The sequence below is a fragment of the Apaloderma vittatum genome, unplaced genomic scaffold (genome assembly GCF_000703405.1).
Source record: "Apaloderma vittatum isolate BGI_N311 unplaced genomic scaffold, ASM70340v1 scaffold16649, whole genome shotgun sequence".
NCBI classification, from domain to species: Eukaryota; Metazoa; Chordata; class Aves; order Trogoniformes; family Trogonidae; genus Apaloderma; species Apaloderma vittatum.
The window spans coordinates 11,287-25,197 of NW_009737115.1; the positions used below are offsets into that span (position 1 = coordinate 11,287).

The window sequence follows — 13,911 nt, forward strand, 5'->3', positions numbered from 1 at the left end:
CTTACACAGTCAAAAGAATCTTTGTTAATAAACTTTTTGAAATTAGCTGGTTTTCCCTTTAAAAAAAATATTCAAGTTGATGAGAGTCTCTGAATATCAAAAATGTGCAGCTTTTTCCCTCCTCTCTGCTCCTGTCAAGCACTGACACACCGAAGAGAAGACAATACAAGGGGCTGCTGTGTGGTCCACAGAGACCACAGGGACAGGCTTTGGGCCTAATGCAGAGAATGTTCCCATCTGTCCAACAGCACCTGACTCCAGCCTGCTCCATCTCCTTGGAGCTAGAGGATCAGGATGATGGCAATGAGAGCGTAAAGCCCTGCAGAGCAGCACTGTCTCAGGAAGTTGTTCAGCTACACCAAATGCAAGGGGCATCAGAATCTAAACGCTTCTGAAACGTCTCCCTTATTTTTCATCCGCTTCTCCTGAAGCACAGGGGAGTTTGGGGTGGCCACACAGCAGAGGAAGACAACAAACCTGCTCTTTTGTCTACCTAAGAACACTGTGCATTTGTTCCCCCACATATTAACACACAAAGAAGCCAATATGTGGCTCAGAGACTCAGACTTACACAGCTGCCACGTAACTAAGGGTCCTGGGTAATACAGGTAGGTATGAAACAATTGTGCAACACCTCCAGCCTTAGGTGAAAGCCCAGAGCCTCGTCTACGTGAACCAAGTGATGTGCGGAGCTGCTGGGATTACAAACCCAAAGAAATAGCTGCCTCAATGCCAACTGGAATAAATAAACAGCAAAATGCGATCAGCCGTAAGCATCAACGAGGCATTACGCACCGAGGGAGCAGTGGCCTCTTCTATAACACTGGGAACGGGAGAGATGGACAAGACACTGAGTCAACCTATGAACAGATGGATGTGTTCTCCTGTAGCACACTGTGTCCAGATCATGGCAGGAAGAGATCGCTGTAGCAGGTGTTCATGCCCACCGCCCACTGGAAGCAAAACTGCGGCTGAAGGAGAAGTTGATCTCACCATTTTTGTACTTTCCCCACGCTCCAAATGGCACTATGACAACTGTGCTGTTGTCTTCGGTGCCGAACTGTATTGCCTGAGAGAAGAAACAAATTGTCAACATCATTGTCTTGGTTGGAAAAGGAAACAGGTATCTGGCTCCATGTGGGACAGCATGCCCTTAGGCCCAAGACTTCCTCTTCCCTTCCTAGACCCGATGCTGTGTTCTGCTACGTCCCAGAGCTTTCCACAGGATATGCCACTGTCCACAACCCCGGTGAGAAACTGACCATTTCTATCTATGTTGATGACATATTCAGCCCAGGAATTAACTACAGTTACGGTCCCACGCAGTTCAGTGGATCATGAGCTAAGCAATTTACTTGAAACAATGCCTGGCAGGACCCAGGCTAAGGAACAGGCTAGCGAGCAGTGAATGTCTCAACCAGCGAAGTTCAATTCACTTGAACGTGTGATTGTATACTTGTTTTTCTTAAAACCAAACAAAAAACAAGAAGCATTTGGTATCAGAAGAAGCCCTGGCATTACCTGCTCAGTAACAACGTGTGCTGCTTCAGCAGTATCATTGCCCTGGTTAATGAAGTCGCAGATCTCCTGACTGTTCACAAAGAAGTTAATACCGTCTGTAGTAAGGACCAGGAAGCTGTCGTCTGCATGATGCAACTGCAATAAAGGCACACAGTACGCACGATGATGGAGTGAGCACTGCAAGGCCGATTAACTGCCTGCCTTGGTTTACACTCTGTTGCAAAGCACTTCTGGGGGCAGTGCGTGCTCTCCTGTTTCCTATGCAAGGACTAACTGGAACACCCAAGCCCTTGGTTAGCCAAAGGCTGCCCCTTGAACTCTCAAGCACATCCATGAGGCACACAGACTGTGTTCCCTGTACTGGAGGACGGTGTCTCAAAGTGCTTCCAGTTGGAGGAAGCAGCCCTCGGGTTACACCGAGGCCAAAAGGCCAGCTCCATACATTAACCAGTAAACAACACACTTCATTAAACTGAGGATTTCAAGGAAGGCATGATAGCACGGTGGTCATCTCCCTAAACCCCTCAGGCCTAGTGGGTGGCATTTAATTAGGACCAACTGAATACGAGTTCCCCAGGCCCTCAGAGGTGCACCGTGAAAAAGTAATGGAATATGAGCTGAGAGGAGAGCCTTCCTGAAAAAGTCAAGGCTGGGTGGTTAATTTGTTTTCCGGACAACTACAGAGCTATGGTAAGATGCGTGCAACTGCCCTTTTGTTCTCCCTTCCTCCCACATGTACAAACCTCTCTGTATTCTACTTTTTTTCCATGGCAGCCCATCCATATATCCCACTTAGTTCTCTCAGTGGTGGTTGATACTGTTAACCTCAAAATTATTCATTTGGCCACAAGCCCCAAACAGACTAACACCTTTGTATTTCAGTCATGGAGAGCACGTGTTATGTTTCTTCCTTCATCCTATATTGTACTGTGATAAATGGGATTCAGAAGTTGATCTGGTTGAATTTAGTAGCTTTTCTGTCCTCTTAGTGTTAATCTGAAATGAGTTAATTGGAATTGGTCTGTGGTTACTTCACCACAATTAAGAAATAATGCTTGGTGGGCTTCACTGGGGTACAAGTTGTGTGGATACCGCCACCTGCATCAAATACCTATGATGCCCCTTAGTCCGAATGTTGCTGTCCCTGTTAACCAGGCCTTCTTTTACCTGAACCCTTTTTGTTTCTGGCTGGGCTATCACACCACTGTTTTTAAGATCCAAATCTCCTATGCTCCGTGTCATTGCAAGTCTACCATTCACATGAGGTTGTCCCAAACTGTTCCAGGAAATGAAGCCACCGCACTTCCTAATCCTGTCCAGAGGCACAAAAGAAAAAGCAAATATAGGTTACTGCTTTGTACCATTACACCTGTCTCTACCTGCAATTTTTGTCGCTAGCTACTGACGAGGAGTGGGGTATGGAGGACCTAAGGTGGAAGACTGACAGTTGGCTTTTGCTGTTTGAAGGGCTCCACAGAAAAGATGTGTCTTGGTGGGCACAGTCCTGACCTGGGAACCGTAGGGCATTTCTTCAGGTCTTGGCTCTATCTTGACAATCTTGGACAAGTCTGAACCATGTGGTCACGGCTCTGTACCTCGTTCTAGCTATGACAGTTTACCCTCATGCAGGGCTTTCCATATCCCTGGTCCTCCAGAGAGAATGAAATGCATTAACTGGAGCTATGCCACTTGGCCAGCTCAGAAGTGTCTCAGGGTGTTATGTTCAACCTTCTGCTTTCTTCCAAGCCCAACCCAGCAGCAGAACAGAAGGACATCCTGACCAAGGCCGTTTCCCCGGGAAGCCACATTATCAGCTGTACATCATCAGTACCTTTCCTTCTCCTCCTTTCTTTCTGGAGTGTGGTCAATGGTGAGTTTCATAGCCTTTCCCTTTCGACACAGCAGAGCACGACTGTCTCCCACACTTGCCACAACCAGCTCAATACCGTCCCGGAGCAGAGCCACTGTTGCAGTGGTCCCAGAGTTCATCAGAGTTGCTACAAACATCATATCAAAGAAAGAGGTTTTAGCGCTGCCTCAAAGCATGGGACCATTTATAACAGCAACAGTTTCAATGGTGAAATGAAGACAGTTTGTGTTCTATGTTACCAGTAACTGCTTTTGAGTTTAAAATAGGTCTACATAATGTAACAAAATATAGCAAATATGCATGCAGGTAAGACTAGGGGGAGAGGGAGGAAGTGCAAAGGATAAGTATTTCTGTGCAACAACATGGCTCCATGCAAAGAGGGCAAGTGGAATAACAGCAGTATGAGGTACAGTGGCTTCCTTTCACCTTGTAGCAAATAGTTTTTCTGTCTCAGTAACTTGCCTCAAGTTAGAGGGTTATTGTCCTTATCCCTGGGTTCAGTGGCTGCACAGGTAGCCCACCATAAAGCCGATGGCTCTTCCCTTCTGTTAGGTGGTGAAGTGGGTCATTAGATCTCTCCTCTACACCAATCCCTGGCATCCTTTCACTGCTGTCAGAGTTGTTACCATCTCCCTCTACTTCCCCCAGCCTTGCCAAGAAACAAAGGGTTCAGCCAGCAGGCCACTGGCTTTTTTGATAAAGGGACACTGCTCCCTTCAGACCCCATCAACTTGCTAAAGGTCTCAGCATAAAAGTGAAACTGGATTCTGCCTTGCCTTGTGCCTGCAAACCTCTGCAGTGAGCTGGCAGAGGCTCTCCAGGCATTCTGCCCCGGGCACTGGTGGGATCACTTGACAGGGCTGTACAGGGACTGCTCAGAGGGGAAAACAGAGCCCTGAGTGATGTCATCTTTCTCTTCAAGGGTAAGGGAGTGAGCTGAGCTGACTGACAGCATTCAGGGACCCAGCAAGGTTAACCAGTGCAAGTAAATCTAAGAGCTTCTCAGTTCTGTTTCTACAACACTGGAAAAAAAGGACATGCTTGAAAAGGAGAAATACAAGTCTGCCTATTTCAGAAGAGATCCACAGTTTTACCTGTGGTGAAGGAAATGCCAGAACAACTCTCCTGCATGCCTTTTTTTGTCTTCTTTTTGAAAGGATCAATCTGGTTTCATTACAGTTAGTATCTTCCCTTCCTGCAAATATCATGTGAAGGGAACCCAGTGAGAGGTGCCTGGAAAGCAGTAACTCCTGCTGACTTGAGCTATTACAGAAAAATGTCTGGCTGGGACAAGCTATTGCCTGGAATGTATTTGCATTCACAGCCAATGCAAATCCCCTTGAAAGGTCTCCTGCATTCTGGGATTTTCCAGTTTTTCCAGTTTTTAAAAGCAAGCCAATTCAATGGGGGTTTGGACTAAGTTAAAAGTGAGAATCCCCTTATATGCCTGTTTTCACGTGACTAAAGATCTTCCCACCACCACTTTTGTGGAGCTCAGCTACAACCTGTGGCCCTGCAGCCATGACCCTGGGGAGGCAGGATGGATCTGAGGCGGGACGGTGCGTTTCAACCCAAGGAATGCCAGCCAGCCCCATCTCTGACCAGCTGCCAGTGAACTGCACACACGTCGCACCTGTGTGCTACAGAAACAGAAATGCAAGTGCTCTGGGGCCTTGTTGACCTCTTCCCCAACCCTGTGAGGTCTCAGTACTTCATAAGTAAAACAGGGCTGGGAGGAAATTGAAGCGCACAAACACCCTGGAGGATGCATTGAGCCTTGTTGTGCAGCAAAAGCAGTGAGCTGATGAATCCAAAAAAACCTCACAAAATGGTCTGAACTAAGCTTGTGTTATTATTTAAAACAGGTATTATTACTGTGGGTGAGGACCTGGTTTAGCCATTTGCTTAACCAACACGTCAATCGTGACCATCAGCCGTGGTGACCTAGGTCAAACTTGGGACCACGATACGGCTGCCATGCAGGCTACAATGTTCAAAACTATTTAGAAGACTAGTCAGAAGCTACCAGCAGGTAAGCACTGACATCCTGTTTCCGATTTGAAGCAAGAACCAGTCCAGTGTGGGCTCACGATGAGGCATGTTATGAAAGTAAGATGATAACAAGTACGAGTGCGATTAGAAATTTTAGTAGAACCAGTAAAATACCTGTTTTAGCCAACAGTTAAAAGAAGTGAAATGAAGAACCTATGTAGAACTACCTTTTCATTTCACAGAAAATACATTTTATTTAGACATTAAAATTAATGCAGAACTGCTGCTACTCTCCCATTTCATTCCTTGGTTTTGGAATTATGCTGACAAACATGAGCAACTTCTGAAAAAAGTTAAGATCTGCAGTCGTTAACTCATAAAAGACTGCAAAAATTTGGCCATTCAGATGAATCTGCATCTTTCAAGTGCAAACGCTCAAAGAAAGAGCTGCTATCACAAAATCAAGGGATAGTACTAAAGAATAAGTCAAGATTGTGTTAAGAACTGTCGTAATGGTCACAGTGACTTGAGTTTTATATACATTTATTAGTTAAACAGCATTCCTAGAAAAATATGTGCTGCTCACACTCTCCTTGGAACCAGTTCATGACCTGGGTAGAGGTGCGAGAACATGGATGTAGCTAGACTATGAGCATTAGGGCATTTCTAGCACAGCTCAAAAACACAGGAATGATGATGGGATAACATTTCTAATGCTTTACTACAACTGCTGCTACGTTATTTAACGATATCAAAATACATTCATCAGCAAATATATTGGTTTTAACAATTAAAGAGTTTGTTTTCCTAACAACATCACTATAAAACTAAGATCTTTCAAGAGGTTCTTAACACTCACTGGACAACTTTTACTGCAAGTCATCTCAACTAATGTGACAAAGAGGATGTGGGAACCTTCCAGTAGTCCAGGCTAGGAACCGCCGGACTCCTTCACATGGGACAAAATTAAGCAGATCTCTCTTTCCACTGAAGCCCAGCATATAGTGTCCAGGGCCTCCAGTTCTAGAGCTGCTGACCAGGTACAGTGTCTGCCACAAATAACACGCACACACAGAGGCAAATAGGAAATTCACCCAGGGACTTTGTTCAAACAAAATAAATCTGCAACACTGGAGATGAAAGGTTAAGGGCTGCAGAACGGGGGCAGCTGTCACTCTTGGGTTTGCCTGCACTGTCTTTCGCAGGTTGCGTAGGAAGCTCTTGAGGCTTACATACGCATTTTTGGCCACACAGCCTTGGGGTTTCTGGGAAATTGCCACCGTTCTCGCCTTCTTGCTAGAACTGTGTGACAAAACCTGTTTAAATTCAGCCAAAATATAAGCTGGGTTGTTGAGGTTTTCTCTTTTTTTTTTTTTTCTCCCTGGGGAGGTAAATGGCAACCAACAAATCAACTGAAGAATTTTATCAATGCTGGAGGGCCACCTGTCTCATATATGGCAAGAGTGGCCACTCTGAAGAATATCTTCAGTACAGAATACAGCCCAATTTGTTTCCTTGAGGCAATTTATTTATTTTTACAAAAATGGGGAGTTCAAACCAGTGCCAACTAAAATGGGGCCATCTTATAGGTACTGAATAGAAGTATATGGTATATGAATTGTTCTGACTCATGGGAATATACGCAGAATAAACACCCCTTTAATACTGTAATTAGTATCTTCTAACTTGATTAGGCCCTTAGTGACAAAGGCTGCCTTCGTAATGTTGATGGATTTATGGAATATTTAAGTGCAATTTCTGCAGATCTCCCTTTTCCTCAGTGTTGCAGGTTAACATATTCAAAGAAATAAAAATCACATGCTTGAATTGTAACTTTAAAAAAAACCCAAACCCCACTACTTTCAAAATTCAGTTATTTTTAAATACCTTCTGCTGTTTGCTAAGCAAAATAAAATGGCTATTCTAGAAGTGAGTGGCCAATGTGACTGTGGACTTGGACGCACTGAACGTGGAGGTCAGCAGAAAGACTCTGTATCGTTTTCGCCGAGTAGTGTATCGCAGTGAACAGAAGTGATAGCAGAAGGACTTCGTAGGCCAGGAGAGGGTTTATTCTGACATTTTTCCAGAGAGATGCTCAAATTTCCTTGAGCGCGTGATTCATTTCCTTATTTCTGTCCTTGCTGAGAAAAGCTATTCAGTCTTTATATTTCAGTCCTTATGGCTGGCCAAAAATATCAAAAAATTCTGTCCAGCTGTGCTAATAGTTGTCCCATGCATAATAACATATTTGTTGGACATAAGCTTCCTTTATTGTGTCCTATATCAAAGTTTAGCCATGACTGGATGTATTGAAATGCATGAAAGTGACTGAAATTGCATTTTTTTAAGAGATAGCAAACACTGTGCTTCAGGACTCAGGCATATCTCTAAGCTGTTAATGATTAGAAAGGATTTAGGGGGAGGACAGGTTATTCCAGATCTGCCTACAGAAAGTTTCTTACGTTTTTGTGTGAAACAGCAGATACAAAGCACTGTCAGAGGGGACCAGTCTCCATCAGGCCAGTACAGCACTCTAGCAGCACTAGTGAACTGCACTCCTGATAGAGTAGCAGTACCTGCAACATGTACACAGAGCTTTTATTTTTAAACTGAAAGCTCACAGAAACTATTACGCTACGTATTCTGCATGTATCATTTCAAATATTCTGTAATTGCAAAGTGATCTGAAAAAGGGTCATGCCCTTAAAGGCACAGCTGGGCACATCTCTAGTCCTGTTAAATTTGTGCCATTGTATCAGGTTTTTACCTCTTAAATAGCACTATAAACAATATCCCTGCAATTTTAGGCTACAGGGCTTCAAACACTCAGGCACACCCTTTCAAAGCTGGCTGTGTGTTAGTAAAGACTTGGACATTCTCAACATGCACTGGGGTTTTGGCAGATAAACTGAAAAGAGTGAACCCTGGCAGGGTCATCTACTGGAGCATGACTAAGCTATAATGCTCCACTTTACCAGCCACGGCCAGGCTTCAGAAGGAGGGGAAGCCTCCAGCATATTCCAGATAGCCACTGTTACACAACCAGCCACCGTTTTCAAGATACTTTTGCTAAAGTCTTGACTCTCACATCTAGAATAGCCACAATTAATTGGAAATTTTGCTGACAAACCAAATGAGTTTGGAAGTAGGCTTCTAACAAGGATACATGCCAAACACTGAAATTTTATGTAACTTTCAAAACAGCAGCAACAACAAAAATATCCACACCAAATAGTCAACATAGTTTTTGCATTATTTTAACAACAGATATGCAAAAAAAGTTTAATTTGTTCAGAAATCTACCCTTGTCTTGGCACTGTTTCTCCACTCTTTGTCTTATAGCTTGATTTTCAGCTGGGCAACTGGTGAAGAGCGCTGGGCACTTTTAAATCGCAGTGGCTCCTGCAAGAGCTTGCAGGTCCTCAGCCTACCTAAGAAACGCCGAGTGCTTGATCGAGTGTGACCCCTGTGGCTGTCTGACAAAGCTTTTGCCCTCTCTTTTGCTTGACCTCAAGCTTTTTTAATGAAGAGGGTTTGTCCAGTGTATTGGTAACTGTTATGCAAACGCGCTGGTATTTGCATTATATTTCATTAAGCAGCACCAGTTAGTTAAATATATGGGAAAAAAAATCCTGTAAGTCATTCCAAAATGCTCAGCTTGCTGTACAACTTTTCTGTCAAATGTTGCTGTTATCCAGTTTCATAATTTTCATGTATGAAGCACTATAAGCATAAACCATCTTCAGGATAACAGAATAATATTCCAAGTACAGTTCCCAAGCTTTCTCCTCAAGGAGCTGCTCTGACACTTGACAGAGGTCACTTCAATGAGCCAAACCAAGATCTGTCCTACTAACAGGGAGGGGAACAAATGTAAACAGCCCTTCATGTTAGTGAAAATGAAAGGTCTTGATCCCAGAAAGCACAGAAGCCTGGGTTCAGATGCCTTCTTGAATTTTGGGCTTTTAAGAAAACTTATCTGCAAGGAGGCTCTTGGATAAAAAGCACATCTGCTCTACTGACATGTCCCTCATCAGCTCGGTAGGTCAAAAGTGACTGGACTTTTTTACCATATCGGTTTTTTTAAAAGGATTTCAATATTAAAAAAATAAAATGGGATATAATGGTGAAATGAGCTTTATAGATTTTTATGCCCCTTCAAGGGCTGCATTGCAGGACTTTTTTTCCTGATAACCCTGATATCTTAGCTTGTACGAGGTAAGAGGAAAGGTGTGTATCTCTCACAGTGCTGCAACAGACAGGTTATCTGCCCTCCAGGAAATATTTGAGTCTACCTAGATTCATCTAGCAGATAAAAGTGCAGGAAGCTGCTCCATTACGTGATTGTATTCATTCATTGCTTAAGAAAAGTAGCTTAAGAATACAGTATCACTTCAGCCCCTACAGGGGTTGTTGGTTTCAAGTCTTGGAGAGAAAACTTTGACAGCTTCTGTCCTTCTGAAATGACCTTGGTCATTTTAGCAGCACGTGCACTGGAACAAGGTTTTTTGTGTATTTTTGTGGGGGCATGGGTGTTGCTTGCTTTTTTTTTGTGGTGTGTGGGGTTGTTTCATTGGATTTGGTTTGGGGTTTTTTGTTTTAGATTTTGAGGGGTTTTTTAAGACTGGCTAAACTGACTGTTAAAATTGTATCTCATGGCTTGAGGAAACTCCTGTGACAGAACTGGGCCATGGACCTCTCTCTCTTCCAAGTTATCCTCTTTTGATGTTCCTGTTTCAAGTTACTCTCAATTCCAGTTGCTGGAACTAGAACTTCAGACGTACGCAGTCTCTAGACACATATGCAAGAACTTGATTAACAGCCAGGTCTAAGGAGTCTAAAAGGGCTGGTGCCACCTTTACCACAGCCTTACCACAGCCAACCTTGTTTTCCTCCTCACTGCGTTTTTTCCTTTCACGCTCAGCTACTCCTGTGATTGTGTTTGCCAGCAGCAATACCAATTGTATTAATTTTGGCTTACGTTCCTCCTCAGGTGCAGCAGCCAAGTTAGAAAGGGGAACGTCTGACACATTAACAGCCTTAAAAAAAATACACCAAAAATACAAACACCAAAAACCCCCGTAAAAAAAACCCAACAATAAATACAACCCTCCCTCCAGGTTTCTCACACAGTAAAGTTATGCTACTTGCAAATCTAAATCATTTTTGCTTACCTGACACACACTTTAGTTGACAGAATTATGTTAAGAGAAATTCACTTATGATTAGACTAACATTCAGATTACTAACTTCCCCAGTAATTTAGACTTTTTCTAGATTTTTCATTTTAAGGAGGTAAAACATAATTGTTTCATTTGCAGTAAGTGATCAGAGCAAAATCCTATGTTAAGTAAAACTGTTTTCAAGCATTTTTTCTGGACATTTTATGACAAAACTACTGAGCAAATAAGGAAAACCTTATTCTTCACACCTATATGAGTATCGTATTTTTTTACCTACCATCAGCAGACAGATGAACATGTCTTTCATAAGCTTTGTTTATTTCTAGAAAAGCTTTGTTCAAAACATTTTCCAAGTTCTCCTCCTCAGCAAGAAATTCTCTGGAAACAAACAAGTAAACAAAAAAAATCAACTTCTTTCTGAGAAATATACATCTTGATCAATCTCTTCCATAGCCTTATCTCCTCGCTGGATTTCAGTGAAAAGGAAATGTGATTTTACAAATGACCTGCACTGGAAGCATAATACTGAAATTTCGCAAATATATAAAGTCTTCTCCCAACAACAACGGGATGTGACACAGAGATACTGAAGAGTATAAGCAAGCTGTAGGTCAGCCATCACTGTGACCCCATGGAAACAATCAGTTCACACTCCCTCTGTGTCTCCAGCCCTCTGGGGTGGCAGTTCCCTTTCAGCCCTAGCTCATTTGACACGCATTCACTTGATGAACACTTACTTAATGTATTTTTCCATGTACTTATCACAGAAGTCCGCTGCTGCTGCCCCTCCATGACCATCGTATACCGCAAAGTACAGGACGTCCTCCGTCAGCTGCGCATAATCAAACCGGTCTTCGTTTTCCTTACGCTTCCCAATATGGCTAGCACAGCCCACTTTGGCCAGGCTGACTTTTGGAATCGGCTTCCCATACTTTATGCTCGGCGGGAGGAGAATGGGTTCATCAATGCGATTGTCCCAGATGCCAAAGGTGTCCCATGTGGTGTGTCGGCCACTCCCGTCAGAGTCGAAGCGGGAAGTGCGGCGTTCAGTGGTGGAGCTGTAGCAGGCAGCTGTCGGATGCTTCTCGTCTTGCAAGAGGCGGGACGTCAGCACGGCTCTCCTTCTTACTTGATACCCTCCGTTTCGTACCAAATTAATTAACGTAGCTGTTGACATAACTTGTATTCGCAGAGATTCGTAGGAAGAAAAGATCAGGAAGAAAAGATATGCAGCTGCTGGAATGTCTTTGGGAGCGAAGAGAAAACTGATCAGGAAACAAGAGGCACAGGAAGGGGAATTTTCAGTTACATCATTCAGGAAACAATGTCACCCTCGGAGCTGAGCCCGCTAATCATGCGTAGCACAGGGCTGCCTAGAAGAAACTACAGAGCCATCTGCATGACTCACAGGGAAACAATCCTACGCAGACTAGCCCACATCTCATGGGGAGTGCTGCAAATAGAGCAAGGTAAGGAATTTCTGCTGGCCCCTTGTCATGTTGCACCACAGTAATTTGAACTGGACTATCAGATCACTGTAACTTAACTGCACTAAATTTTAAGTGAGGGATTTCTAACTTAATTGCTCAAAGTTTGATGAGAGCAATATTATGAGTGAAAGGTATTATATGCCACAATAAAGGAATTAAAAATATGCTGGCTTACAGTAAATGCCAAAAAAAAGCGGGGGGCAGGGTGATCTGACATCATTGAAGAGCAAAGAGCAACAAATGTACCCTTGAGACACTGCAATTCTGGGCTGGAGGACCTTGCCATCGTGCTTTCCCCACACCAATCACAATTGCATCTGTAGATCTCAAATATTTGTTAAAAATATTTTTTAAAGTGAGTGCACAAAAATCCATGTGCTTGCAAAAACATGCTATCAAAAGTAACTTAATAAGTGGTTGCTTTAGTAGAAAATGGCTGTGACTTGAGCTTTCTGGAAGCCTCCATTAAACCTGTCATTCACAGCTCAGTGCATTTGTTTTAGATGCTCTTGGTTTGCCTTTAATGCAATTCTTAAATGAAGAAAGGTTTCTTTCCCGGGCACTTAGAGAGTAACTGTCACCTTGATAAAAGACTGAATGTGCTGGGAATCACTGTTGTTGCACCAGAAGAATGTGAGCTAGGCCACGAGGTGAGTGGAACTGACCACCTGAAATTTTAAGATTTTCTTTTTTACTGTGGGGTGACGGAAACATGACATCCTTATTTTGGTACACTTACAAGTATTTAAATACTGATTTACTTCCTTGAGTTGCTCTTTTTTTTTTTTCCCTGTTGCCCTTGAATCATACCAACAGTATGTTAACTTCCTTCTGTGCAACACGGCACAACCAAACCGAAAGCCTGCCAATTAACAAAGCCCCACACTTGGTTTCACTGCTGTCAGCTTGAGAGGAGAACATAAAATGTTAACTATATTTAGACCTCCCAGTATCAACAGCATGAATCAGCAGATTAATCCAGAAATCTCAAGCTAATTAACGTGTTTGTTCCTCATCAAATTCAGCTCTCAGAAGGCTTTTTTTTCCCAGGCAAGTATAAATACTGACTTTCCAAGTGCTTTCCAAGTGTCTCTGCAAGTCAGAAACAGGAATATGCTCTTTAGCTTCTGAGGTAAATAGTTATGCTTTCAGTTGGCCACATAACAGTCTGTGCTTTCCTAACTGATATCATCTGCAAACAGAGGGCAAGCCTATCTGAGCAAAACAAGACAGAGGTACTGAAAAGGGGGGCACTGGTGTTAAAGCCGAAGTCCAAGACAGCTGTAGATGGAAATATTCCCATGACAGGGAGGTTGGATTAAATGATCTCTAAGGTCCCTTCCCGCCTAGGCCATTCTGTGATTCTATGATCTGTTTTGAGGCACTCCAGCTGGTCCCGTTAATCTGTACACAACTGACTTACAGAAACGGTTCCTGCAGACAGACACGGAAATACTGCAGTTCAACATGTGAGCATGCCCCTTTCACAGGCTGGCAGATGGAAATTTTCCAGACTGTGAGAGAAAAAGATTTCCCTTTTCTCTAACCCGGAAGAAAGAGAAGGCATGCCTGCAGCCTCGGGGGACTAAACCTATTTGAAAAGGAATTCAAAACTCTGAGCATGTGTAAGTGCACGCTTTCCAGATCCTACAGATGTGGGCACCGCTATATGCTTCTGTACATTAAGCTCATTTTAAATCAGTTATTTTAAAAATTTGTGACAGTATAATCTCACCCCCTGCCTGGATAATGAACTGCAGAGACAGCAGCAATTTAAAGCTCTTTCTGCTACCCTTTACGCATCAGCACAGGACCGACTGACCGAGCTAGGGCGGTTGCTTCCATCTGTGTGAAA

The 13,911-nt window shown here is 43.3% G+C and overlaps 1 protein-coding gene across 1 annotated transcript; it reads right to left on the reverse strand.

The window, feature by feature from the left end:
- Positions 1–740: 740 nt before the first annotated feature.
- PPM1K (protein phosphatase, Mg2+/Mn2+ dependent, 1K) lies at positions 741–11,808 on the reverse strand. The gene is made up of 6 exons (XM_009877229.1): positions 11,304–11,808; positions 10,844–10,944; positions 3,353–3,518; positions 2,689–2,833; positions 1,522–1,656; positions 741–1,069 (listed from the first exon to the last, which is right to left on the reverse strand). Exons 1-6 carry the CDS (start codon positions 11,741–11,743, stop codon positions 938–940), a joined length of 1,119 nt encoding a protein of 372 aa, XP_009875531.1. The 5' UTR covers positions 11,744–11,808; the 3' UTR covers positions 741–937.
- Between the last annotated feature and the right edge of the window lie 2,103 nt (positions 11,809–13,911).

Coding starts and splice junctions, on each gene's coding strand:
- PPM1K (XM_009877229.1), bottom strand. CDS start 11,743: ATGTCAACAGCTACGTTAATTAATTTGGTACGAAACGGAGGGTATCAA. Junction 2,834..3,352: donor AGAAAGGAGGAGAAGGAAAG/GTACTGATGATG, acceptor GCCTCTGGACAG/GATTAGGAAGTGCGGTGGCT. Junction 1,657..2,688: donor CAGAAACAAAAAGGGTTCAG/GTAAAAGAAGGC, acceptor CCTTTATTGCAG/TTGCATCATGCAGACGACAG.